At 38.6% G+C, this 25132-nt stretch overlaps 1 protein-coding gene across 31 annotated transcripts in view; it reads right to left on the reverse strand.

Annotated features, from left to right (window-relative positions):
• Positions 1 to 25132, reverse strand: part of PKP4 (plakophilin 4) — a 259580-nt gene that overhangs the window by 137930 nt on the left and 96518 nt on the right. Inside the window, exon 2 of one of the 31 annotated variants that reach the window (XM_042243821.1) lies at positions 10544 to 10630. The exons of the other annotated variants lie outside the window; for them this stretch is intronic. Within the exon in view, the coding sequence (XP_042099755.1) occupies positions 10544 to 10606 (63 nt within the window). The 5' untranslated portion in view covers positions 10607 to 10630. The remainder of the gene's footprint in view (positions 1 to 10543; positions 10631 to 25132) is intronic. 31 annotated transcript variants of the gene reach the window in all.

A 25132-nucleotide genomic window follows, 5' to 3' on the forward strand; every position in this document is an offset into this window, starting at 1 on the left:
TTAAGTCCTGAAACTAGTGGTAATACTAAGCCCCAGTGAATGAAAGCCAACTGTGGGTCAGGCACTTTACATATTTTTTTCTCTAATCCTTACAAAAGTGCAGGCCACTGTTGAACTGAGCAACTACAGGGTGGGAGAGACAGAATAAATGACTTACACAGGGTCACAGAATTAGTAAGTGAAGAGCTGGGAATGGAATCCTAAATTCTTGCTTTTTCCATTACAGGAAGCTGAAAAAACTACAGTTGTCTCATTTTCTATTCCTGAAGGTTATATTCTGAAAAAACTAAGGTTGTCTCATTTTCTATTCTTGAAGGTTATATTTAGAACTATAATTGACTTTACTGCTTCAAAACTTTTTTCCCAAATCGAATAAAGCCCTAGAATGTAATAAAAATTAAAGACCCAGATGCTAGTATATATAGGAACTTACTAATTATGACAAAGGTAGAATTTCCTTCAATGGGAAAAGAACTGCGGGTATAATTAGAGAAAACAAAGCTAGATTACCACCTCAAGCCACCCACCCACACACACACACAAGTTGTATAATAAATGTAAGGAAAAAAACCTACTATTTAAAATATGACCTAGGATACTGGTTCCTAACCTTTTCGGCACCAGGGATCAGTTTTGTAAAAGACGATTTTTCCACAGACTGGGGATAGGGTAGGGGGTTGGTTTCAGGATGATTCAAGCACATTACATTTACTGTGTACTTTATTTCTGTTATTATTACATCAGCTCCATCTCAGATCATCAGGAATTAGAACCTGGAGATTGGGGTCCCCTGACCTCGGAGAATATTTTTTTTTAACATATTAAAAAATGTTGAAGGATAGTTAATTTAGAATCTTGTGTTAATTTCTGTTTCACAGCAAAATGATTCAGTTATACATATATATGCTTTTTAAAAATATTCACTGTGGTTCATCATAGGATACTGAATAAATAGTTCTCTGTGCTACATGGTAGGACCTTGCTGTTTATCTGTTTTGTAATAAAAGCGCACATGTGCTAACTTCAACTTCCCACTCTATCTCAGCCCCGACTGCCTCCCTGGGCAGCCATAGGTCTACCCTCTGCATCCTGAGTCCGTTTCCATCTCAAGGACAGGTTCGTCTGTGTCACAATTTGGAATCTGCATTTAAGTGATATTATATGATTTGCTTTTGACTTCCTTCATTTAGTATGATACTCTCTAGGTGCATCCATTTCGCTGCAAACAGCAGTTTCATTCTTTGTTATGACTGAGTAGTACATCATGGTATATGTGTCCCATATCTTCTTTATTCATTTATTTGTTGATGGATGTTGTGAGTAGTGCTGCTATGGATATATCTTCTTGAATTAGAGTTTTGTTTGGATATATGCCCAGGAGTGGATTGCTCAATCATGTGGTAATTCTATTTTTAGTTTTCTGAGGAAGCAATATAGAGTTTTCCATAGTGGCTGCACCAACTTACATTCCCCCCAACAATGTAGAAAATATAGGAGAATAATTTTATACTTGGGATGACAGAGACATCCTTAAAGAAATCCCAAAACCATAAGAGGTAAAATGAGATATTCAAATACATAAAAATAAAACTTCAGGCTCCAAAAGATCAGGCAAATAAAGTCAAATGCCAAAAAAAGGGGAAAAAAAAAGAGAGCGAGAAATATTTGTAACCTCTAACATGTAACAGACATTTAAAAACACATAAAACAAATTTACACATAATAAAAATAGGCAAAGGATAACAACAAGCAATCTATCTATGCAGAAATGAAATGCTAATTAAAATATCAGAAAAAAATGTTAAATTTCATGCAGGAGGAGGAAGAAAACCAATGACAAAATGCAAATTTTCATCATATTGGCAAGTATTTTTCAAAGTGTCTCATCCAGGGATAGAAAGGGACATTTGGAGAAAAGGACGCAGACATACATTGTTCCTGCTAGTGTGGTTTCCTTATAATCTGGTAACTTTTATTACAATGAAAAATATATATTCTGGACTTCCCTGGTGGTCCAATGGTTAAGACTCTGTCTGCCAATGCAGGGGCTACAAACTTGATCACTGGTCTGGGGACGATTCCACATCCTGTGGGGACACTACGCCTGCGCACCAGCACCACTGAGCCTGTGCTCTAGAGCCCATTTGCTGCAACCACTGAAGCCTGTTTGCTCTAGAGCCCATGTTCTGCAACAAGAGAAGCCACTGCAATGAGACATCTGTGCACCACAGCTAGAGTAGCCCATGCTCAGCCAACTAGAGAAAGCCCATGCCCAGCAATGAAGACCCAGGGCAGCCAAAAAATAAAAATTAATCAATTTTCTAAAATGTGCACGTGTGTGTGTATATTCACCATGACTTCGCAATTCCATTTCTGGATAGCTACTGTGCACAAAAAAAGCAATCATATACATAAAATCAATTGCAGCAGTTAGAAAAAAACTTGAAAATCTGTCTACATGGCAATATTTTAACAAACTATTGAATCTCCACACTATACGTAATGATGATTATATACATGGTTATTAAAAGAATGAGCTAGAAAGACCTTTATCTGTTGCTTCAGAAGGAACTTTACATGCAATTAAGTGGAAAAGCCAGTTGAAGACCTTAGTAAAACACAACAAAACAATAAAATAAAAAAACCTCTATGTAGGTTAGTTTGAGCATGGGAAAAAAATATGATAAGGAATACAGCAGAGCATAAGATTGGTTACATTTAGAGAAGGCAATCCAGAAAAGGCAATGGCAATCCACTCCAGTACTCTTGCCTGGAAAATCCCATGGACAGAGGAGTCTGGTAAGCTGCAGTCTATGGGGTCGCTGAGGGTTGGACAGGACTGGGCGACTTCACTTTCACTTTTCACTTTCATGCACTGGAGAAGGAAATGGCAACCCACTCCAGTATTCTTGCCTAGAGAATCTCAGGGATGGAGGAGCCTGGTGGGCTGCCATCTATGGGGTCGCACAGAGTCGGACATGACTGAAGTGACTTAGTAGCAGCAGCAGCAGAGAGCGGGAATGAAAAAGGGAACAAGATACTATTTAGGTTTATCTTCTTTTATTTATTTAATCTTTCTTTTTTATACTGCTTCACTTGTTGCAACAAGCGTAAGACTTCTTTAATTAAAGTAAAAGTGAAAGTTGCTCAGCCATGTCTGACTCTTTGCAACCCCATGGACTATACAGTCCATGGAATTTCTCCAGGCCAGAATACTGGAGTGGGTAGATATTCCCCTTTCCAGGGGATCTTCCCAATCCAGGGATACAACCCAGGTCTCCTGCACTGCAGGAAGATTCTTTACTGGCTGAGCCACAAGAGAAGCCCTAACCCAAAAAACTATTTAGAAAGAAAAGAATACAAGCGCTAAAAAATTACTGTTTAAATACTACAAGAACAGATCCTGCTTAGGAAACAATCCAATTTCTGGAAAACAGCATTCTCATTGAGAGAATAGATGTTTTCACCCTTTGGAAACTATTTTAGCCCTCCTTCTTCTGTTAGTTCCATACTGTTTCTGTCCTTTATTGTGCCCATCTTTGCATGAAATGTTCCCTTGGTATCTCTCATTTTCTTGAAGAGAGCTCTAGTCTTTTTCATTCTATTGTTCTCCTCTATTTCGTTGCATTGATCCCTTAGGAAGGCTTTCTCATCTCTCCTTGCTGTTCTTTGGAACTCTGCATTCAGATGAGTATATCTTTCCTTTTCTCCTTTGCCTTTCACTTCTCTTCTCTTCTCAGCTATTTGTAATGCCTCCTCAGACAACCATTTTGCCTTTTTGCATTTCTTTTTCGGGTGGAAGGATCTTGATCACTGCCTCCTGTACAATGTCGCAAACCTCCAACCATAGCTCTTCAGGTACTCTATCAAATCTATCACTTGAATCTACTGGTCACTTCCACTGTATAATAGTAAGGGATTTGATTTAGGTCATACCTGAATGGTCTAGTGGTTTTCCCTACTTTTTTCAATTTAAGTCAGAATTCTGCAGTAAGGACTTCATGATTGGAGCCACAGTCAGCTCCCAGTCTTGTTTTTGCTGACTGACTAGAGCTTCTCCATCTTCGGCTGCAAAGAATATAACCAATCTGATTTCAGTATTGACCATCTGGTGATGTCCGTGTGTGAGTTGTTTCTTGTGTTTTTGGAAGAGGCTGTGTATCTGCTATGACCAGTGCATTCTCTTGGCAAGACTGTTAGTCCTTGCCTTGCTTCATTTTGTACTCCAAAGCCAAACTTGCCTGTTACTCCTGCTATCTCTTGACTTTCTACTTTTGCATTCCAGTTCCTTATGATGAAAAGGACATCTTTTTTGTGTGTTAGTTCTAGAAGGTCTTATAGGTCTTCATAGAACCATTCAACTTCAGCTTCTTCAGCATTAGTGTTTGGGGCATAAACACTGATTACTGTGATATTGAAGGTTTGCCTTGGAAACGAACAGAGATATTCTGTCATTTTTGAGACTGCATCCAAGTACTGCATTTTGGACTCTTTTGTTGACTATAAGGGCTTCTCCTTTGCCCTGCTTCATTTTGTACTCCAAGGCCTAACTTTCCTGTTACTCCAGATATCTCTTGACTTCCAGTAGTCATGTATGGATGTGAGAACTGGACCACAAAGAAAGCTGAGTGTTGAAGAATTGATGCTTTTGAACTGTAGTGTTGGAGAAGACTCTTGAGAGTCCCTTGGACTGCAAGGAGATCCAAACAGTCAATCCTAAAGGAAATCAGTACTGAATATTCATTGGAAAGACTGATGCTGAAGCTGAAGCTCCAATACTTTGGCCACCTGATGCACAGAACTGACTCAGAAAAGACCCTGAGGCTGGGAAATATCGAAGGCAGGAAGAGAAAGGGATGACAAAGGATGACATGGTTGGATGGCATCACCGACTCGATGGGCGTGAGTTTGAGCAAGCGTTGGTAGTTGGTGATGTACAGGGAAGCCTGGCTTGTTCCAGTTCATGGGGTCGCAAACAGCTGGACATGACTGAGTTACTGAACTGACCTAGAATGTAATTTGGTGCAAATTCTTGGAAGGGCAATTTAATAATGCCTAAAAATAAAAGTGTACCAACCTACTGACCCATCAATTCTAATGCCAAGACTTCAGATATACTTCGAAAGGTACACAAAAGCAACCAATCAAATGTTAGGAAACAACTTAACATCAGTCAGTGAAGGACTGGTGAAATATATTTGCTATTGCTGTTGTTCAGTTGGTAAGTCTTGCCCAACTCTTTCTGACCCTAGGGACTGCAGCATGCAAGGCTCCTCTGTCCTCCAAAATCTCTTTAAGTTTGCTCACATTCATGTCCATGTCCATTAAGTCAGTGATGCCATCTAATCATCTTGTCCTCTGCTGCCCCCTTCTCCTTTTGCCTTCAATCTTTCCCAGCACTGGGGTCTTTTTCAATGAGTTGGCTCCTCACATCAGGTGGCCAAAGTAATGGAGCTTCAGTTTCAACAGCAGTCCTTCCAATGAATATTCAGGATTGATTTCCTTTAGGACTGACTGGTTCGATTTCCGTGCAGTTCAACAGACTCTTAAATATATTTAGGGTATAATATAATAAATATATTATATATATCTATATGATGGGACTCCATACAATTGCTAGAAAGGGTTGAAGGAAATCCACATGTGCTGGTATAATCTATACCATTATTCCAAACATGTGCAGAATAACCAATAAGAAAAACTACCCAGGAAAATAAAGCTCAGTACTTGTTTTTTAAAAAGACATATGCTGAAGTGAGCAGAATTTTTTTTCTTGATATACTCAGGAAACTTAACCAGGTAAGGTTTAACCACTGGGAAAATGAACTAGATGTTTGTAGGGTAGATTACTTGTTACTTTATACTTTTAAGGTAAATAATTTCTTTTAACTTGTATATTCATCTGTTACTAATTTCTATAAATACAACAGAATAAGAACTGCTGTTTCATTTAAAACCACACTAAGAACCTAATTTTTACTATTAGCTAAAGGCTCTAATTCTGACCTATTAGAAGAGCATATTTTAAGAATTAGCTTTCATAAAGGGCATGAAACACATGAGACCAGTAATAAATGCTGTATAATGTATTGATAATGAGTTCTCCTGTATATATTTCTTTAAACTCTGCAGGACTCTTAATAAAGAATTGGTATTTTTAAGAAAAGTACTTCTCAGCTAGTTCTATAGTTTTAATGAATTTTCCAACAATTTTCCAACAATAGGGAACAACTTATGCTCAGTATAACCATAAAAATAAAATCCATGTACTCGTTCTTATAAATTCTATGTATCAACATACCTCCCAGAAGAAAATTATGGAAGAGAACTCTACACAAACGTTTAAAAGTTTAATTTTAATAACACATTTATTTTAAATTTTAAATCATGTTAGAATAAAATATATATAACATGAAATTAAGCACTTTAATAATGTTTAAGTGTACAACTCATTGGCATTAAGGACATTCACACTGTGATGTAACTATACCACCATCTACCTCTGAACTTTATCATTTCTCCCTCCACCCAGCCTGTGGTGCCTATTGTTTTATTTCCTGCCTCTATGAATTTAACTATTCTAGGGACATCATATCGGAGAAGGCAATGGCACCCCACTCCAATTCTCTTGCCTGGGAAGTCCCATGGACAGAGGAGCCTGGTAGGCTGCAGTCCATGGGGTCGCTAAGAGTCAGGCATGCCTGAGCGACTTCACTTTCACTTTTCACTTTCACGCATTGGAGAAGGAAACGGCAGCCCACTCCAGTGTTCTTGCCTGGAGAATCCCAGGGACAGGGGAGCCTGGTGGGCTTCTGTCTACGGGGTCGCACAGAGTCAGACATGACTGACTTAGCAGCAGCAGGGACATCATATAAGTGGACTCATACAGTACTTCTCATTGGTGGCTGGCTTTCTCACTTAGCATGTCTTCAGCCCTCATCAATGCTATAGCTTGTGTCTAAATTTCCTTTCTTTAAAGGCTGAACAATATTCCATTGTTCGCATATACAACATTTTGTCTATATATTCATCCATTAGAAAGTACTTGGGTTTCTTCAATACAGTTTTTAAAAAAGTAAAAATTTTGTATCAAAATTAAGCAAACATAAGATTTTGTTTATAAATACTGAAATTTGAACTTCATATAATTTTCTACTGTCATGAAATCTTCTGATTAAACCATTAGAAAAATTAAAAAAAATATGTTTAGCTTACAGGCTATAAAAAAAACAGGTGGGGGCCAGATTTGGACTGTGGGCCAGTCTTTGCTCACCCATGTACTAGAGTTTAAAAATCTATTCAGTTCAGTTCAGTCGCTCAGTCGTGTCTGACTCTTTGTGACCCCATGAATTGCAGCACGCCAGGTATCCCTGTCCATCACCAACTCCCAGAGTTCACTCAAACTCATGTCCATCAAGTTGGTGATGCCATCCAGCCATCTCATCCTCGGTCGTCCCCTTCTCCTCCTGCCCCCAATCCCTCCCAGCATCAGTCTTTTCCAATGAGTCAACTCTTCATATGAGGTGGCCAAAGTACTGGAGTTTCAGCTTTAGCATCATTCCTTCCCAAGAAATCCCAGGGCTGATCTCCTTCAGAATGGACTGGTTGGATCTCCTTGCAGTCCAAAGGACTCTCAAGAGTCTTCTCCAACACCACAGTTCAAAAGCATCAATTCTTTGGCACTCAGCTTTCTTCACAGTCCAACTCTCGCATCCATACGTGACCACAGGAAAAACCATAGCCTTGACTAGACGGATCTTTGTTGGCAAAGTAATGTCTCTGCTTTTCAATATGCTATCTAGGTTGGTCATGACTTTTCTTTCAAAGAGTAAGCATCTTTTAATTTCATGGCTGCAATCACCATCTGCAGTGATTATGGAGCCCCCCAAAATAAAGTCTGATATCGTTTCCCCATCTATTTCCCATGAAGTGACGGGACCAGATGCCATGATCTTTGTTTTCTGAATAAGAATCACTAAAAGTCTGTAGTTTGAAGCAGATTACAACAAATATGGAAGGACTGTAAGACTTGCACTGTCACTTACTAGCTAAATAATACTGAACAAGTCATTTGAACATCTCTAAACCCCAGTCTAACTGTTTATAAAACGGGAATAACACTCATATTACAGAGGAACTGGTGTGAGTATGTGAATAAGATCCTAAATGCTGTATAAACCATATAGCTGTTTTTAGGGAACTGAGCACTATAAAGTAACAAATATACAATTTAAAAAGCACCATGTTTTTCCTTAAGGGGTTCACTTGCCAAAAATCAGGGGATCTATTTTCAATTCATAAGTGGAGGAAAAAAATGAAGTGATTTGACTAAGGAGAGATGCTTTGAATTCCATTTCTAATAAGCTCTTAGTATTATACAATGCTAATATACTATTCAGTTAAAAATTTACTCCTTTCACCTTCTGATCATATTCTGTCCTCCGTAGTTCTGCTTCACATTTTGTGTTTTCTTAATCCTCATATAAAGAGGGTCCAATCTTATATATCAAATCATAAGTAGTAGTAGCTGAAGCAGCACTCGTGACAAATGACTAAAAAAAGAGCGGCTGCTTCCTGTTAGTATCGTATGCTCTATTTTCTATTTATTAAACTTCAAAGCAGGTAACTTCAGAAAATTTAAGGACACTCAAAAAGTTAAAAAGTATGATTTCTATAGTCAGTGTGACAATATCAAAATATGAATGTCAATGAACAATATAAAGATGGTGGATGAACGAGTTAAGCTGTTCTTTAATACTCAGATACTGATTTAACACATCCCCAAACCTTTATTCAATATTTCCCATCATCTTACTCTGTTCCTTAACTAGACCTATTGTGATCATTTCACAATATACACAAATAATGAATCATTATGTTGTACATCTGAAACCAATGCAGTGTTACACATCAATTTAGACATGATTTGAGCAAACTCCTGGAGGACAGAGAAGGCTTGCGTGCTACAGTCCATGGGATCCCAAAGAATCAGACATGACTTAGCAACTGAACAACCACAAATGTATCAATTGCATCTCAATTAAAAAAAAAAATTCTTTCTGGGAATTCCTTGGAGGTGCAGTGGTCAGGACTCAGCAGTTTCACTGCTGTGGCCCCTGGTTTGGGCCCTGGTCTGGGAAATGGGATCTCACAAGTCACATGGCATAGCCAAAAGAGTTTTTAAATTCCTTGTGTCTATTCTGTGAAAATACTGAGAAATAGCTTTTTCCTCTTGTTTTTTGAAGATATTCTGGTAAGTATTTTCACACCAACAACTCATACCTCCAGTCAACAGACGTGAAAAAGATGGAGCTGAATTCTGTAACTCTTCTCTTCTAAAAGCAATAAGTTGCTATGGAAAGGATGTTACCTCTGAGCCGAATGCACGGAGCAGATAGGAAGCAGAGCATCCCACTCAGCGTCCAGGGCCGAGGCTCAGGTAAGCAGAGGCTAGTCCACTGGTTTACGCCCGCTTCAGAGGTACACCCGCCTCAGTACCTGGGACCATGCCTGCCTGCTTGTGTGTGTGATGAAGAATGAGAACACTGGTCCCTCAGGAAGGAAGGATAACACAGTTTGCCACAGGAGACCTTCTGAGTCCATCAGCAGAATGAATCAAAGGGCGTGAAAAGACCACCAAGTGGCAGGCGATGGCTCTCGCCCACTCTCCTCGAAACTAAACCTAAATGATCGCTTTAAATACACACCTGTGACACTTACCTTTTAAGATACACTAACGTATTTGTACTTAAAGCATTTTAACAGTACTGTGTAATGAAAGTCAAGACTATCAAACGGCAGGTAAGAAGACATAATTTGGCAAAGAACAGCATTTTCTCATAGCACACAGTAAGCTGGTTTAATCAGCAAAGAGTTTTAGAAGAGCACATACTTAGCTGGATTTAACAGTGACATGTTCACTGTAAAGGCTGCTGGGCCAATGACTCTAACCTGGCTGCCTCAGAATGAATGGCTTGGAAGGTTTCTGACTCTCCACCCCATTTCATTCATATGAATACAACTTTTTATGGTTGAATACATTAAACTTTAACCATCCTCTTATACATCCTCATTTGTTTTTAATAAGCATCTAGCAAAGATTCACTTAACGGATTAGGATACTAGTATTACTAGCTATTATTTATTAGGTGCTTAGTATGAGCCAGATGGGTTTCCCTGGTGGCTCAGTGGTAAAGAATCTGCCTGCAATGCAGGAGGCCTGGGTTTGTTCCCTGAGTCAATAAGATCCCCTGGAGGAGGGCACGGCAACCCACTCCAGTACTCTTGCCTATAGAGTACTCCTATAGACTAGGAGTCTGGTGGGCTACAGTTCACAGGGTCACACCGAGCTGGACATGACTGAAGTGACTAAGCAGCAGCATGTGCCAGACACTGTACTAATGCTTTCTATGCACGTCATACCTGGAGGGTACAACCAACAACAAATGAATGACTTCTACACGCTAGGCATCTCTGGTTTTTACAGCGCTTCATGATTTAACGTATTGTTACTCTCATTTTTGAGATGTCTATGGTCACATACCTGGTGGATGGCAGAGCAGGCAGAGGGAGCTAAGTGGTATGACTCCAGAGTTGGTTCTATCATTGTCTTTCAGCTTCACACAGTGACCTACAGAGTGGAGCAATGAAATTGATTTCTAGGTGATGTGAGGGAGATGCTGCTGCTAAGTCACTTCAGTCATGTCCGACTCTGTGCGACCCCACAGACGGCAGCCCACCAGGCTCCCCCGTCCCTGGGATTCTCCAGGCAAGAACACTGGAGTGGGTTGCCATTTCCTTCTCCAATGCATGAAAGTGAAAAGTGAAAGTGAAGTCACCCAGTCCTGTCCAACCCTCAGCAACCCCATGGACTGCAGCCTTCCAAGCTCCTCCATCCATGGGATTTTCCAGGAAAGAGTACTGGAGCGGGGTGCCACTGCCTTCTGCGGAAGTAAGGGAGGTAATACCTCTTAAAAACAATACAAGCCTAAGGAATCCATCAAAGGTTTCTCTGCCTGGCTTATTACTTTACTCTGATGTGGCCATCTCCTTCAACTTAGTAACTGTGACTCATCAGTCCTTCTTGGGCATTATCTAAATAAGATGGCACTGTTAAGTAGCACCGTGATGGTCTCAAGTTCCAGGGAAGCAGCTGTGGATGATGAGAATCTAGTTTGCAGCTTTTAGAAATGATCTTCTCCACTGTTTCCCATCTGACAAATAGGGCCTTCTGTGATGGCCAGCTCACTTTACAGAGAGAGAACAATGCCTTTAGTGGATCTTAAAACTCTTGGGATCACAAATAAGAACTCGAAGGTCCAAAGAGGAAAATAAGTGCCATATTGCTTCATTTATCTGTCTGGATTTCTCCACTCTGAATTTTCTACATGGACTTCTGTTTTTAAGCTCATTATTGTCAATATATCTGATTGAGAAAGAAGCTAAACAAGTCCCAGGTGAGACTGCACCATAGCAACAGGCCTACCATGAATGCTCTGGAGAGCAGAATTTCACACAAGTATTTGATTGCCTATTCACACTCTTGATTATAGCACACCGAGCTGTTAAACTAAATTGTATGCCATTAGTGTACTGAAGAACTTTAAAAAATAAACCACCCTATGTGAAGATATTTTTCACACTACGTTCACATTGAGATGTGTTTAATTGCATGTAGCCCATTTCCCTTTTATTTAGAAAACAACAGAGACATTTTTAAACTATTTCAGAACTTGCCAATGTTACAGTGTAGTAATGTGATAAATTGGGCATTACTACCTTTTATCACAGGTAAATATTGAATCCTTATTCTGGTTCATAAATATTTGCTTAATTCTCCATTGTGATTGTGACAGAATATAAATGGACTGCCCTTAGAATTTGATCAGGAATATTAAAGTACTGTACCTTGAGTTAAATAAACAATAACCACAATAACTATAGGGGAAAAAAAACCCTGAGGTTAAAACTACCTCAGGCTTATAGTAGATTACACTTGAGAGCATGCTAGGTCACCGCAATCATGTTTGATTCTTTGCAGCCCTGTGGACTACAGCATGCCAGGCTCCTCTGTCCGTGGGATTCTCCAGGCAAGAGTCCTGGAGTGTGTTGCCATGCCCTCCTCCAGGGGATTTTCCTGACCCAGGGATGGAACCTGTGTTCTCTTATGGCTCCTGCACTAGCAGGTGGGTTCTTTATCACTAGCGCCACCTGGGAAGCAGTTTATACTTAGACTTGGTCTATTGCTCAGTTGGGATAGCATATTAATAACCAAAAAAAGGTTACTGAGAAAAAAAAAAGTACTTTATGTCTGTGGATTACCACAAAATGGCAGCTGTCTTACAGATTACGTCATAGCCAAAAGTAAAGCCAGGTGAGAACACAGATGGCATGAGCAATATCCACCACAGCCATCAGAAAGTCAACTCAAAGCAAATCCAAATTATTACCATCCATTTTCATGTCCAAATACATTTAACCACCTCTTCCCACATTTGCCTATAAAAGGTACTGGAGATAGAGTAAAACATTTCACAGATATTCAAAACAAAGGACAGAGGAATGTTCATGAAGAGTTATTTTTACACTACCAATTCTGTTATTTACGCTACTAGAAACACCCAGTGGTGTGGCTCTAATCCAAATTATTTACATTTGGCTTTGTAACGCATGGTACAATGTTTCTGTAGCAGATCTGCCTTTCTAATTACATTGTGCTCTACTATTTAAATCAGTTTACAGGCTCTAATATCTACTTGCTATAAGGGAAAGGTGGTGTCCCAGAAGCTTGCTGGCCAGGAGGACAGATGGCTCACGATTACAAATACACCAACAGACCCCAAAGGAGAAAGGGCTGACTGAACATACTCGAACCTTAATTACTTTGTAAGCACTCAAAGTACTGCAAACTGTCCAGTTACCCCTTTGGTACTCCCTCCAGAGCACACTTCCCCAACAGTGAATCTTCTAAACTTACTACCTTTGGTGATCTGGATGGGCTGTACATTTTCCCAATTGCCAAGCTGTGGTTTGTTTTCACTTGAGAGTTCTTCCCTCAAGTTCTGTCTTTCCTCTTGCATTTTACTCTAAGCAACAGGAGGAAACCAGGCTATACCTTCAACACTTGGCTTAGAAATCTATCAGCTAAATACCAAGTCCACTGCTTACATGTGCTCCACACAACTGAAGGAGACAATTCAGCCAAGTGTTCTCCTGCTATGTAACAGGATCAATTTTCCTCTAGTTTCCAGTTATGTATGCTTCATCCTCTGAGCTCTCACCAGTAGCACCTTTAACATCTGTATTTCTACCAACATTTAGCTTAAGGCAATCTAGGCTTCTTTTTTATCACTGCCTCAAAATTCTTCCAGCCTTTACCTGTTACCCAGTTCCAAAGCCACTTCCACATTTTATGTATTTGTTACATCAGCACCTTACCTCCTGGTATCAAAACTTGTATTAGTGTCCTCTGCCTGCTGTAATAGAAGGGCATACCCTCATACTTACAGAGTTAGAAGTTTGAGGTTAGTTTCACTTGACTAAAATCAAGGCTGTAAGCTGGGATATATCCCTCCTGCAGGTTGAAGGGAAGGATGTGGCCCTTGCCTCTTACAGCTCCAATGGTTGCTAGCATTTGTAGGCTCGTGGCCACATCACTGCTGTTTCTGTCTCCACCTTTTCCCTGCTCTCTCTTCTGAACATGCGTCAAATCTCCAACTGCCTCTTTCTTCTGTGGACACTCGTGAAGGCGCTCAGAGCTGGTCCAGGTAATCTCCCACACTCGAGGCCCTGAATTTCACTACATCCATAAAGATCTCTTTCAACTAAAGTAACATTTACAAATTCCAGTTATTAGGACCTCATATCTTTGGCGAGAAGAGCATTATTCTGCCCACTACAATCACGATATAAAAGAACAGCATATTAATTTACTACAAGTCTGTTACATCTATTAAGGAAAAAAAAGCACTGAAACTGAATTTGGCTCTTTCAAAGTGACCATTAGTTACTTAATATTGTAATAAAAGGCCACAAAATTACTTTTCTAAAGCTATTATGCTAATATGAAATGCTTATTCTGATTTTTCCACTTACAGATGAGTGTAATTAACTTTGCAAACATAACTTTAAAATGAGGTTGATAGTACAGCTAAGTAGCGTAAGCACTCGTAAATTAGCAAATATAAATAGTTGCAAAGACTAAAAAAAATTTCCATGGAAAGTCAAAAGATTTTAGGAAGAGATATGCCTATATTTTAGGAAACTACTCTTTAGGAAAATACTTTTTTCCCTTAGGAGTTAGGGTAAATAAGTGGCTGACATCTCTCTTTTAAAACTAAAGTTATATCCAGTTTATACTTGTACTCTTTGGGATAAAGAAGGGCCAAGGGTGATCAAATACCAGATGGAAGAATCCTGGCTGAGATGGTTTTGAGAGAGCAGCAGGCAAGCTAAGTCCTTGCCAATTTGATCAATTATCCTGGAAGTGGCTTTACAGCCAAGAAACCAGCTCGCCCACTTGCGTTTCTGCTACAGTCAAGGGAAGCAGAGAAGCAGGAGTACTGCAGAACAATTAACGCATTTCCTCTAACCAGAGGCAAACAGCCGGGAGTTACCTGGAGCTGTAGTGGCCAAATAAAAACTGTGTCCTTGCTAATAGCTTTAATTGCTTTGGTAAAGTTAACCCAAAGACCACAGGCCTGGTGGGAATTTTAACACTAAGAAAGGAAATTGTTCTTTTCCATTTAAGCCTAGCAGGGAAACCAGAGTTACATTACAGAATGGTCATTAATACTTAATAGTGAAAAGAATAATGAGACCTAAGTAATCGTATTTGCAAAATGTTATTCTAAAAAAAAAGTAAGGATCAATAAAAATGTTATTAAAAAAAAGAGTTCAAGAGGGAGGGAACATATGTATACCTATGGCTGATTCATGCTGACGCATGGCAGAAACCAACACAGTATTATAAAGCAATTATCTTCCAATTAAAAACAATATTTAAAAAAGGGTTCACGCAAGTCACTTTGCATATATAGTTGTATTTTTTATTTTAAAAAGGCATAAATAAGCAGCAAAGCAACCTAATCTGTTTTCTCTGTTATTCACATATTCAAAAGACCTGGCTGCCTAGACTGTGAATTCCCTGTAGGGCATCCCATTCATTTTCCATAAGTTTTTTTAAGTTTTCTCTTAAAGTACTAATTTTGCAAGCCTAAACTAACAAAGTAGCAATAAATGTTGAATATGTAAAACATGCTGATCACTCCTTCATAAACTTAAAAATCCACAGCTATAAAATTTTAGCAACGAGAATGGCTGTGAACACTGTTTTTCACTAGAATGCAGAATGTCAGGGATTATCCTTTGAAACTGAGACGCAGGAAGACTCCACTGCAAAAGTCTTCTACTAAAGAGGTACTAAGGGGCCACCCTTGCACACAGTGCAGCTCTGGAGATCACCCACCAAGGAGTCTCGGCCTTGAGGGCAAAGTGCTTGCTGTGTCCCATGCTGTCTGTCCAGAGACTCACAGCCACCTTTTGAAAACCCTGTTAGAGAACATTTTCCAGGATGATGGAACTGTGTTGAAACCTTGACTGTATTCATGTGTCAAAACTCACAGGACTATTCACTAAAAGGTGTATTTTATTGTATATAAACTATGCCTTAATAAACTTGCCTTCAGAAAATTAACACACATCATCATAGTTTCTTTTTATTTGGTTATATTTTCACCAAGTGCCTTTCTTATAATTCTGGCAATAACGTTATAAGGTCCACTCACTAATCCACCTTGATGTACAGTACAAATAGATATCTATGTTTCAGGCAACACTTTCCACATTAAGAGACTGTACAATTTAACTTTTCAATGTCAACAGAATAAAATTTTTTTCCCTGAGAGATCTATAAATGTAACTTTGGTGCGGAGCCACAGAAAGAGTGTCGGAAGAGTGTGTGCCTGACCCTTCTGGTGTTTTCTCGTCTAAGATGCTGGGATAACACCATTACCATTAGCCACATTCTGAGGGAGAATGCTATTTACATCAGGTTAAATCATTTTAGAACCCTTTTTAAAACCACAACCATATGTATTAGGCATAACTATAAATATTTTACACAACATAGATATTTTTATTTCCTATCAGTCCATAGAGTTTTTAAAGTAATCACTGAAAGAAAATAATATTTATCAAAGTAAGCTACTGTATCTTCAATGAAAGTACTGACAACCCATGGGAGGGAGTCTTCACTCTTGCAGAACAGTGAGCGTACAAATGGTGACTGCAGAATGACAGAATGAGACCAGACCACTGAAAGCTCTGATACTGAGTTTATCAAGGAAACGGATCAAGTGGGAACCACTATACCTCATGAGACATTTAGGTCATATAGCAAGACACAGGTAGAGGCCAATTAGCCCTAACATATCCTATGTAGGTCTCTATGAATATCTTTGGAGGGTCTGTGTTCTAAGAACCCCATCTAAGAGCCAAAAAAATCATACTGTTCAAAACTTCAAAACAGATATTTGTACAGAGGCAAATGGCTAGACAAATGACCTTGCTAAGTAAGATCAAAGGTATCTATCTATATGTTGTCAAGGTGCAGAAATACACCAGTCACAAAGTGCTGATATATTACGGTATAGAGCATAGTCTGAAAGGCAACCAAAGCTTTTGCTCCATCTTGAAAATCATGGTCCAGAGATACTGGTTAGGATATTTTATGCACAGGAGGGACCACTACAGGGAAGGAAATTATACCTAAAATTTAGCTTACTCAAATTCATCTATGCACATTAAAAAGAGGGGGGAGGAGAAAGTGGGAAAAGGCACATAACATTGATTTGACCCATTACTATTAATTTTAACTTAGAGCACTTTATTTAGGTGGTATGTATCATGTTTTTCCACTGTAAAATCACTTGTTTTCCTTTTGTAACTAATAATATCCTATAGGGAGATACTTTGAGACTATGTAAATAGATTATATAAATATCATGTTTCTCATCATCCTTATACATTAGTTTTAGCAGCCACTGGCGGTTCATGCTCCAAACAATTATTACTATCAGTTCAGTTCAGTCACTCAGTCGTGCCTGACTCTTTACAACTCCAGGGACTGCAGCATGCCAGACTTCTTGTCCTTCACCAACTCCCAGAGCTTGCTCAAACTCATGTCCATTGAGTCGGTGATGCCACCCAACCATCTATGGTGGTTGCCAAAGGTGGGGTTTTTTCTCTCCTAATTCTATTTCAGGATTAATTTTGCACAAGTGTAATGGGCCCATGAAAAATAATGGATGATTCTGAGAAAGGCAATCTACTCACTACCCCCCAAGAATTCCTGATCTTTTTCCCTCAACTATTAATACTTGAGAGGAAGGCTGACCCAACCCCATAAAACCCTCTAACCAGAGGAAGCAGTCCCATCTGCCAAAATACCACAGCTGGTGTGTATTGATTAAGTACCAACTAATTGCAAAAATTTCAGAGGTGGAGGTCAATTTTCTTCTCTCTTCAAGACACATCTATGTCTAGTTATAAGAATACAATGTAAGTAATACAATGATGCATCCCCTGAATTAATAGCATGTCTTGATCCAAACAAGCCCACAAGATCAAATGCTTCCTGATAAGGCAAAGATGAGCCAATGAGTTAATAGGGTTAAGAGAAACAGGGATGGGGAGTGGAGTTCAGGATGGAGGGGACACATGTATACATATGGCTGATTCATACTGATGTATGAAAAAACCATCACGATACTATAAAGTATTATCCTCCAATTAACATAAATTGGAGTAATTATCTTCCAATTAACATATATATATTTTTTTATATAAAAAGAAGGGAGCAGGGATGAAACATGGATGAACTTCAGAGGGCAGACTGCACCTAACTACTTGTAGGCCTAGCTATTCCCAGAGTGCTGAATAAGGAAAGAATGGGGGAAGAAGTCAAAATCAGGGGTGGGGTTAGGGGAGGGGTACAGATCCAACCCAACCATTCATCCCTTATAGGGATGAAGCCTCAAGGCCAGTAAGAACTTTCTCCCAAACTCTGAAATATACTGCAATAAAATTTTAAGGGACTGAAGCAGAACACACTGACTCAAGTTTATTTTTCAGGCATGAAATAAAACATGATATTCCTCTGTAAAAATACCCTCTGGTAATACTGGAAGCATAACATTACGGAGTTGTATAACCTAAAGCAATTTCTTCAGTGTTAACATAGAGAAGCCAGATACAAATATTAAATTTTTTTCCACAGGGTTAAAGTTTTACTTATCCATCCAATTCTGTTTCTTCATAAGCAAACATGAATATAACTGTTTCAATCTTAAAATACTCCAGAAGTATAAGATGTTATTCCCATAATCCTGGTTCTCAAATAGATGAGTCAGGCTTGATTTGATTAAAACTACCAACACAGGCTCCTTATGTTATTTCAATAAAACCGTTACCTATAAAGTACTCCACAGACAGTTAATCGTCTGAATCCCTGTCTGCCATCCCAAAGGCTTTATCTGTAATTCCAGTCATGGCAGATTACACTGCACACATTCTTCTCCAGCAGAAAAATAAATGTTAGGATGAACAAATCTAAAACAAAAATTTTACATACAGCAGCTTCACCCAGCCTCAGCACAGATCTGAATTCTGGCCTTTGAGCCTCGCTGGCCGAACTCCAGGGAACTTCATTCTTCTACTCCCAGCCTATTAGGTCACCTTGTTTCTATATTTTACTCAAGGTATTTGCTCAAAAATATTTGCACCGAGTACCAAGCTAAATGAAGGAAATTAAAAAAAAAAAACAAAACACAAAACTGTTACCAAAGAGCATGTGCTCTGCTGAAGCTCATGCTCCAGTTTAAGACAAGGCACATTTGGGTTTTTTAAAACATAATATTTTTTAAAGTCACCTTTGAGGTATAACTTTCATATAATAAAATCCATTTCAAAGATGCAGAGTTTGATGTGTTTCACTGAACATACACAACAATGAACTATAATTCCAATCAGATTTAGGGTATCTTGCTCTCCAAAAATTACCTTAACTCCTTCTCATACGCCCTTCCCGCTACTCCTTGGCAACCATGGGTTTGCTTTCTGCTGTTGTAGGTGAATTTTGCCTGTTCTAAAATTTTACATAAGTGGAATAATGTAGTATGAACTCTTCTGTGTTTGATTTCTTAAATTAGCATGTTTTTTAGATTTATCCATATTGTTGTGTGTATCAGTGGTTTCTTTTTTCTTATTTAGTAGTATGAATAAAATAGAATTTGTTTATTCACCTACATACAGACAGACAATTAAGCTGTTTCTAATTTGGGGGTACTATAAACATCCACAAATGGTGCTATAAACGTGCATAAGTTTTTGTGTGGACGTTTTTATTTCATTCATTCCTGGGTTGTACTCAAGAGTGTTGGATCATGAGGTAAGTGTATGATTAATTTTAGAACTGCCAAAATGTTTTCTAACATGGTTTTATCTATCTTACAGTCAAATAGGCAAAAAAATGTAAAAAAAATCTTAAGTCACAGTCACAGGTCATATGAAAGTAGGAGATAGCCCAAATTTGGCTGTACTTTGCTGACTCCTGCTCTAAACTTTTCTATATGTAAAATCATGTCTTCTCTGTAAAAACATAATTTTAATTTTCCTTTTCATTTTTGTGCTTCTTCTTGCTCTAATTTTCCTTTCCAATTTTTGTGCTTATTCTTGCCTTACTGTACTGGTTAAAATCTTGGAATATATTTAGTCTTTAATCATGAAATATAACACTAGCTTTAAGTTTTTCATAAATGCCCTTTATCTGGGCCTGATGAGAGACTTCATCATGAATGGGCACTGAAATTTTATCAAATGGTTTTTCTTTTTCCACTGAGATAATGATGTGGGTTTTCTCTCTTTTTTTTCTATTAATCTGGTGAATTACACTGCAAAATTTTCAAATGCTAAGCCAACCCTGCCTTCTTGGGATAAACCATACCTGGTCATGATGATCTAAATTTTTACATATTGTTGAGATGGTCTCTGTAATATTTTATAAAAGATTTTTATATTTATATTCATGAGGAATAATAGTTTATAGTTTTTTTATCATGTAATATCTCTGCTGGTTTTGGTATGAATGTAATGTTATGTATACTATCAAACACTGAGATTACTACAGCTTCTTTCCTCTATTAGTCTACCTTTCCTCTTAAAAATGTGTAGAAGAATACAAATTTGCATTTCACAATGCAAAATTAATTCTTGAAACTTGATAAAATTCTTGAAACATATTTGCCATAGATAAGTTACCAGTCTGATTTTACACTTACATTAAAACTGAGTTCAAAGTTCAAACCAGACTGGTCAGACTCCAAATGCCACTCTCTGAACAGCTGCCATACTATCCCTGGCCACCTAATCAGTAGGGAAGCTGAAATGCTGTGAAGTCAAGTCTTTTCTAAAATCATCCAGTGTTCAGCGACAGAATGAACATTAAAAAAAAAAAAAAAAAAGTCTGACTTACTCTAGCCTTGTGCTGTGTGATTACAACTCATCTCTTACCTTTTACCACCTGAATTTTGGTACTTCAGCCATTCACGTATATAGGCCCAGCTTACTTTTCTCTCAGTCCATAAATCATACCCCACTGCTTTTTATTCATAATCTAGGCCTCAATGCTTCCCCTTGTTGTTTCTTTGTGGAGGTTGTTTTAATCTTCTTTTCACTAAGCTGAGCTGCTTGAGAGGGAGTCTTTTTCTCAAAAGTGAAATTAGGTTGAATTTGACACCTAACTGGGCTAATTACTGCTTACAATTTTTGGCTCATGCCCTATGCTTTTACTATCTCAACAAAAATATCACTTTTGTTTCTTGTTTACTGAGGTCAACTGAACTCCCAAGTATCTTGTGACTACTTAGAAAAGCAACATTCCAAAAAAGCATCAGGTTTTAAATATACAATGCTTTTTGTTTATAGCACCTAACCACCTTTACCTAAGCATTTTCTGTTTGCAGGTTTCAGTTCAGTTCAGTTCAGTCACTCAGTCGTGTCGAACTCTGCAACCCCATGAATCACAGCACGCCAGGCCTCCCTGTCCATCACCAGCTCCCAGAGTTTACTCAAACTCATGTCCATCGAGTCGGTGATGCCATCCAGACATCTCATCCTCTGTCGTCCCCTTCTCCTCCTGCCCCCAATCCCTCCCAGCAGCAGGGTCTTTTCCAGTGAGTCAACTCTTCGCATGAGGTGGCCAAAGTATTGGATTTTCAGCTTTAGCATCAGTCCTTCCAATGAACACCCAGGACTGATCTCCTTTAGATTTCCTTTAGAATGGACTGGTTGGATCTCCTTGCAGTCCAAGACTCAAGAGTCTTCTCCAGCACCACAGTTAAAAAGCATCAATTCTTCGGCGCTCAGCTTTCTTCACAGAACAACTCTCACAGCGATACATGACCACTGGAAAAACCATAGCCTTGACTAGACGGACCTTTATTGGCAAAGTAATGTCTCTGCTTTTCAATATGCTATCTAGGTTTAGAGTGCAACAATAATGCAGTAATAGAGACGGTTTTCACAATCTTTCAAGGAAAGTGAAGCAAAAATCTGAAGAAAAATTACGTCTGAACAACAGCAACAAAAACTCCAAACTATATGAAAAAGTATATTGGGAAAAGAACTTTACTAAATTCTTTGGTTAAAGGAATCTAAAAAGCAAGGCATTTGAAATCTTTTACTTATTCATTATATTTAATGTTATTTTAAGTATATCACATAAAATTCTCTACCTACAAAAAATTCAATTCAAATAAATCCCAGAATAGTGTTACAAATTCAGGACACATTTAAAAAATAATCTGACAGCCTAATGCAGAGTTTGATGGGTAGAATCCAAATGTCAAGGTATAAATGACTGAATATATAAATGAGATACCAAATTAATCTGAGCTTACAATTCATTTATTTTCAAGATTAAACCCAGCAAGTATAATATAATCCAGTATCTCCCTCAACCATAAATATGCTTCTAATTCTGAAGTGTTTTCAAAGGCATTGCATATAAACCTTTTTTGATTGATCATGAGAGAAACTATATGTAGGAGAAACTGGGTCCTGAGAATTACATGAGAAAGCAATCATAATTTTTGGCACAACTGATTGCCAAGTGTACAGAACTTACGTTCAAAGAATTTTTATAAACATTAAACTAATTAGATCATATTATACAATGCACTTATGAAAATTTATCACAAGTTTACAAATAGGAAAAACTATGGTACCAGGTTAGAAACAAGCATGTCACTAGGTGGTAAATATGCAGATATATTACACACACACACATATATTTATATATATTACATATATTTATATATATTATATATATTTGTCTATGGGGTCACACAGAGTCGGACATGACTGAAGTGACTTAGCAGCAGCATATATGATTATATATATTTATATATATAAATGAACAGCTATAATTTTTCATGGATATGATGAATAACTACTGGAAGCAAGTTTAAATACGTGTGAAGATTATGAATTGAATATAGGTATTATTAGAAAAATCCTAACTTCTACATCTGCTTAAATTCCATTATAGTGCTTTGTTACTATAAAAATCATTAAGTTCATGAGATTTTATTAATGCTCTGTGATGTATAGAAAGGGCACTTGCCCTCCAGCAGTTACAACTTAGAAGAACAGACTTACCCATATCTCAAAAGTTTAAGCCTCTTTTTCCATTTCCCTTTCTTTGAACAAACAACAAGAGACAGTGCTTCTGGTGGGGTTATAGAAGGAGCAAAAAAGGACAAAACTGAGGCTGCAGGAAGAGGAAACAGCTGGTACAGTGAGAGTATACAGAGAAATAGAGGAGGCCCAGGCGTCTGGTGAGGAAGCTGGGCCCCCCAAAACGGAAGCAAAGAAAGACTTCCTCCTGAGATAACCAAGCTAATCAGAATGAAAGCTCAACTTTCCAGTGCCCAGTAGCTCCCAACTAAATATGGAATTTAGGCTTGCTCTCTGCCATGCTCAGGACTCAAGACTACATGTTCTGGGTCTCTGGGTGCCCAATGACATGGGCATGTGGAGAGAATGGAATCAGATCCTGGTCTTGTGACTGAGAGGCCTTTGAGGGTAAAAGGAGGAGTAAGTGAGTAAGTGAGTGAGTGAGTGAGTGAGTGAGTGTGTGTGTGTGTGTGTATGTGTAGGGAGGGATGGAGGTGGGAGAGTGGTGGTTCATTCATTGAGCTCCACCTTCCTTAAATGTCACTCCTGGTCCTGTGACTGAGAGGCCTTTGAGGGTAAAAGGAGGAGGGAGTGAGTGAGTGAGTGAGTGAGTGAGTGAGTGTGTGTGTGTGTGTGTAGGGAGGGATGGAGGGTGGGAGAGTGGTGGTTCATTCATTGAGCTCCACCTTCCTTAACTGTCACTCCACGGTTACTACTCCCCATTTGCACCTGCACGTAAAGAGGGGTCTCTCATGACATAGTTCTGTGCTCTCCTAAAGTCTGGACAGATGAAGCATGTAAACTTATTCAACAGCCAGTTATATATGGTAACAGTTATGTGTAGACAGAGTTGGATGGATGACTGAATGAGAACAGAGGACCTTCTGGCTTCTGGTGGCATGTTCCATTTAGACCACATTCAATACTCAATGTCATGAAACAAAACAAGTTCTTCATTACTATTGCTCACAAACAGCAACTTAACCCATTTACACCTCATTTCCCATGCATTTAAAACAATTTGCATTTAAAATATTTAAGATAATCTGCACAGTTCCTAAATCACAGAGCTATTGGGGGGAACTTATTTAGTATACACACTGTCATCACCTGCACAGTGCCTGGCCCAAGTGCACAGCAAACACTAATTATCATCCTATTAACAAAATTCTACTTGCCTCTCTGATAAGGATATCTAGGATGGCTAGAACTGGTCTAGTCCCTCAGTGCTCTTCCTCCTAGTTACAACATTTTCATGCATTCCTTTCTAAATTTGGCTACATGGATTCTTTATACTACTTAATAATTTTTAATTTCTCTGTCATCTTTGAGTAAAGAGTTGCTTCACAGGATTAAAATTTCTGGATATCCAAAGCTAATCCTCCAAAAGGCAATTTATTTTCTGATTTCAAACACCCCTAAGATGTTACGCTTTCTTCTGCTTTGTTAAATAGAATATATGGAACACATACACTTTTCTTAGTAATTAATCATAATCTTACTAATGAAACATGCACAACCACACCATATGGTGGCATCACTAATACCTGGGACCTGCCTTTTGAGTTGTTCTGTATCCTTCTGTGATATAGGAATGTCACGTGGTAGTGTCACAGTCCCTCTTCTAATTCTGATGTCCACCCTCCTTTCTTTTTCCTTCCCTCTATTCCCTCTCCTCATCTCCCCCCTTCTCAACTCCTTGGCTAAATTTGCACACCCAAAACATAATCTACTGAAATACAAAGATAATCAAATTATATGCTGCAGACTAGATGGAATAAGGTTGAGAGTGAGGGCCCTATAAGGACATTTTCACGGCAATTTTTAGAATGTTTAAAAGGGTTGAAGTTGTTAGTGGCCCTGGCTTCCAAACAAATGCATGTGTGTACATGCACATGGGAGTGCATACACTTGTGTGTGTGAGCATGTGCTGTATGTAAATACACTGGTTATTTAGGGGATAACTCCGGGTGGCTCAGATGGTAAAGAATCTGTCTGTAAAGCAGGAGACCCAGGTTTGATCCCTGGGTTGGAAAAATTCTCTGGAGAAGGAAATGGCACCCCACTCCAGTATTCTTGCCTGGAGAATTTCATGGACAAAGAAGCCTGGCAGGCTCTTGTCCATGAGGCCACAAATAGTGGGACATGACTGAGTGAGTGACACACACACACACATACATACACACACACACAGGAGATAGTTACTGTAGTCAAAACACTTTAAGTGTATCATTTTGCAATATTTTAAACTAAGCCTACAGACTAAAACGGAGAATTTTTTTTTTTACTTTAAAAAGTTAAATATGATTTAGTCAACAAGTATTGGAGTACTACAGTCATATGCTGAGTATTGTTCTAGGTACTGGGAATAAAAAGCTGAAAAAAGGATAGATAACTT

This window comes from Ovis aries, chromosome 2, assembly GCF_016772045.2.
Source record: "Ovis aries strain OAR_USU_Benz2616 breed Rambouillet chromosome 2, ARS-UI_Ramb_v3.0, whole genome shotgun sequence".
NCBI classification, from domain to species: Eukaryota; Metazoa; Chordata; class Mammalia; order Artiodactyla; family Bovidae; genus Ovis; species Ovis aries.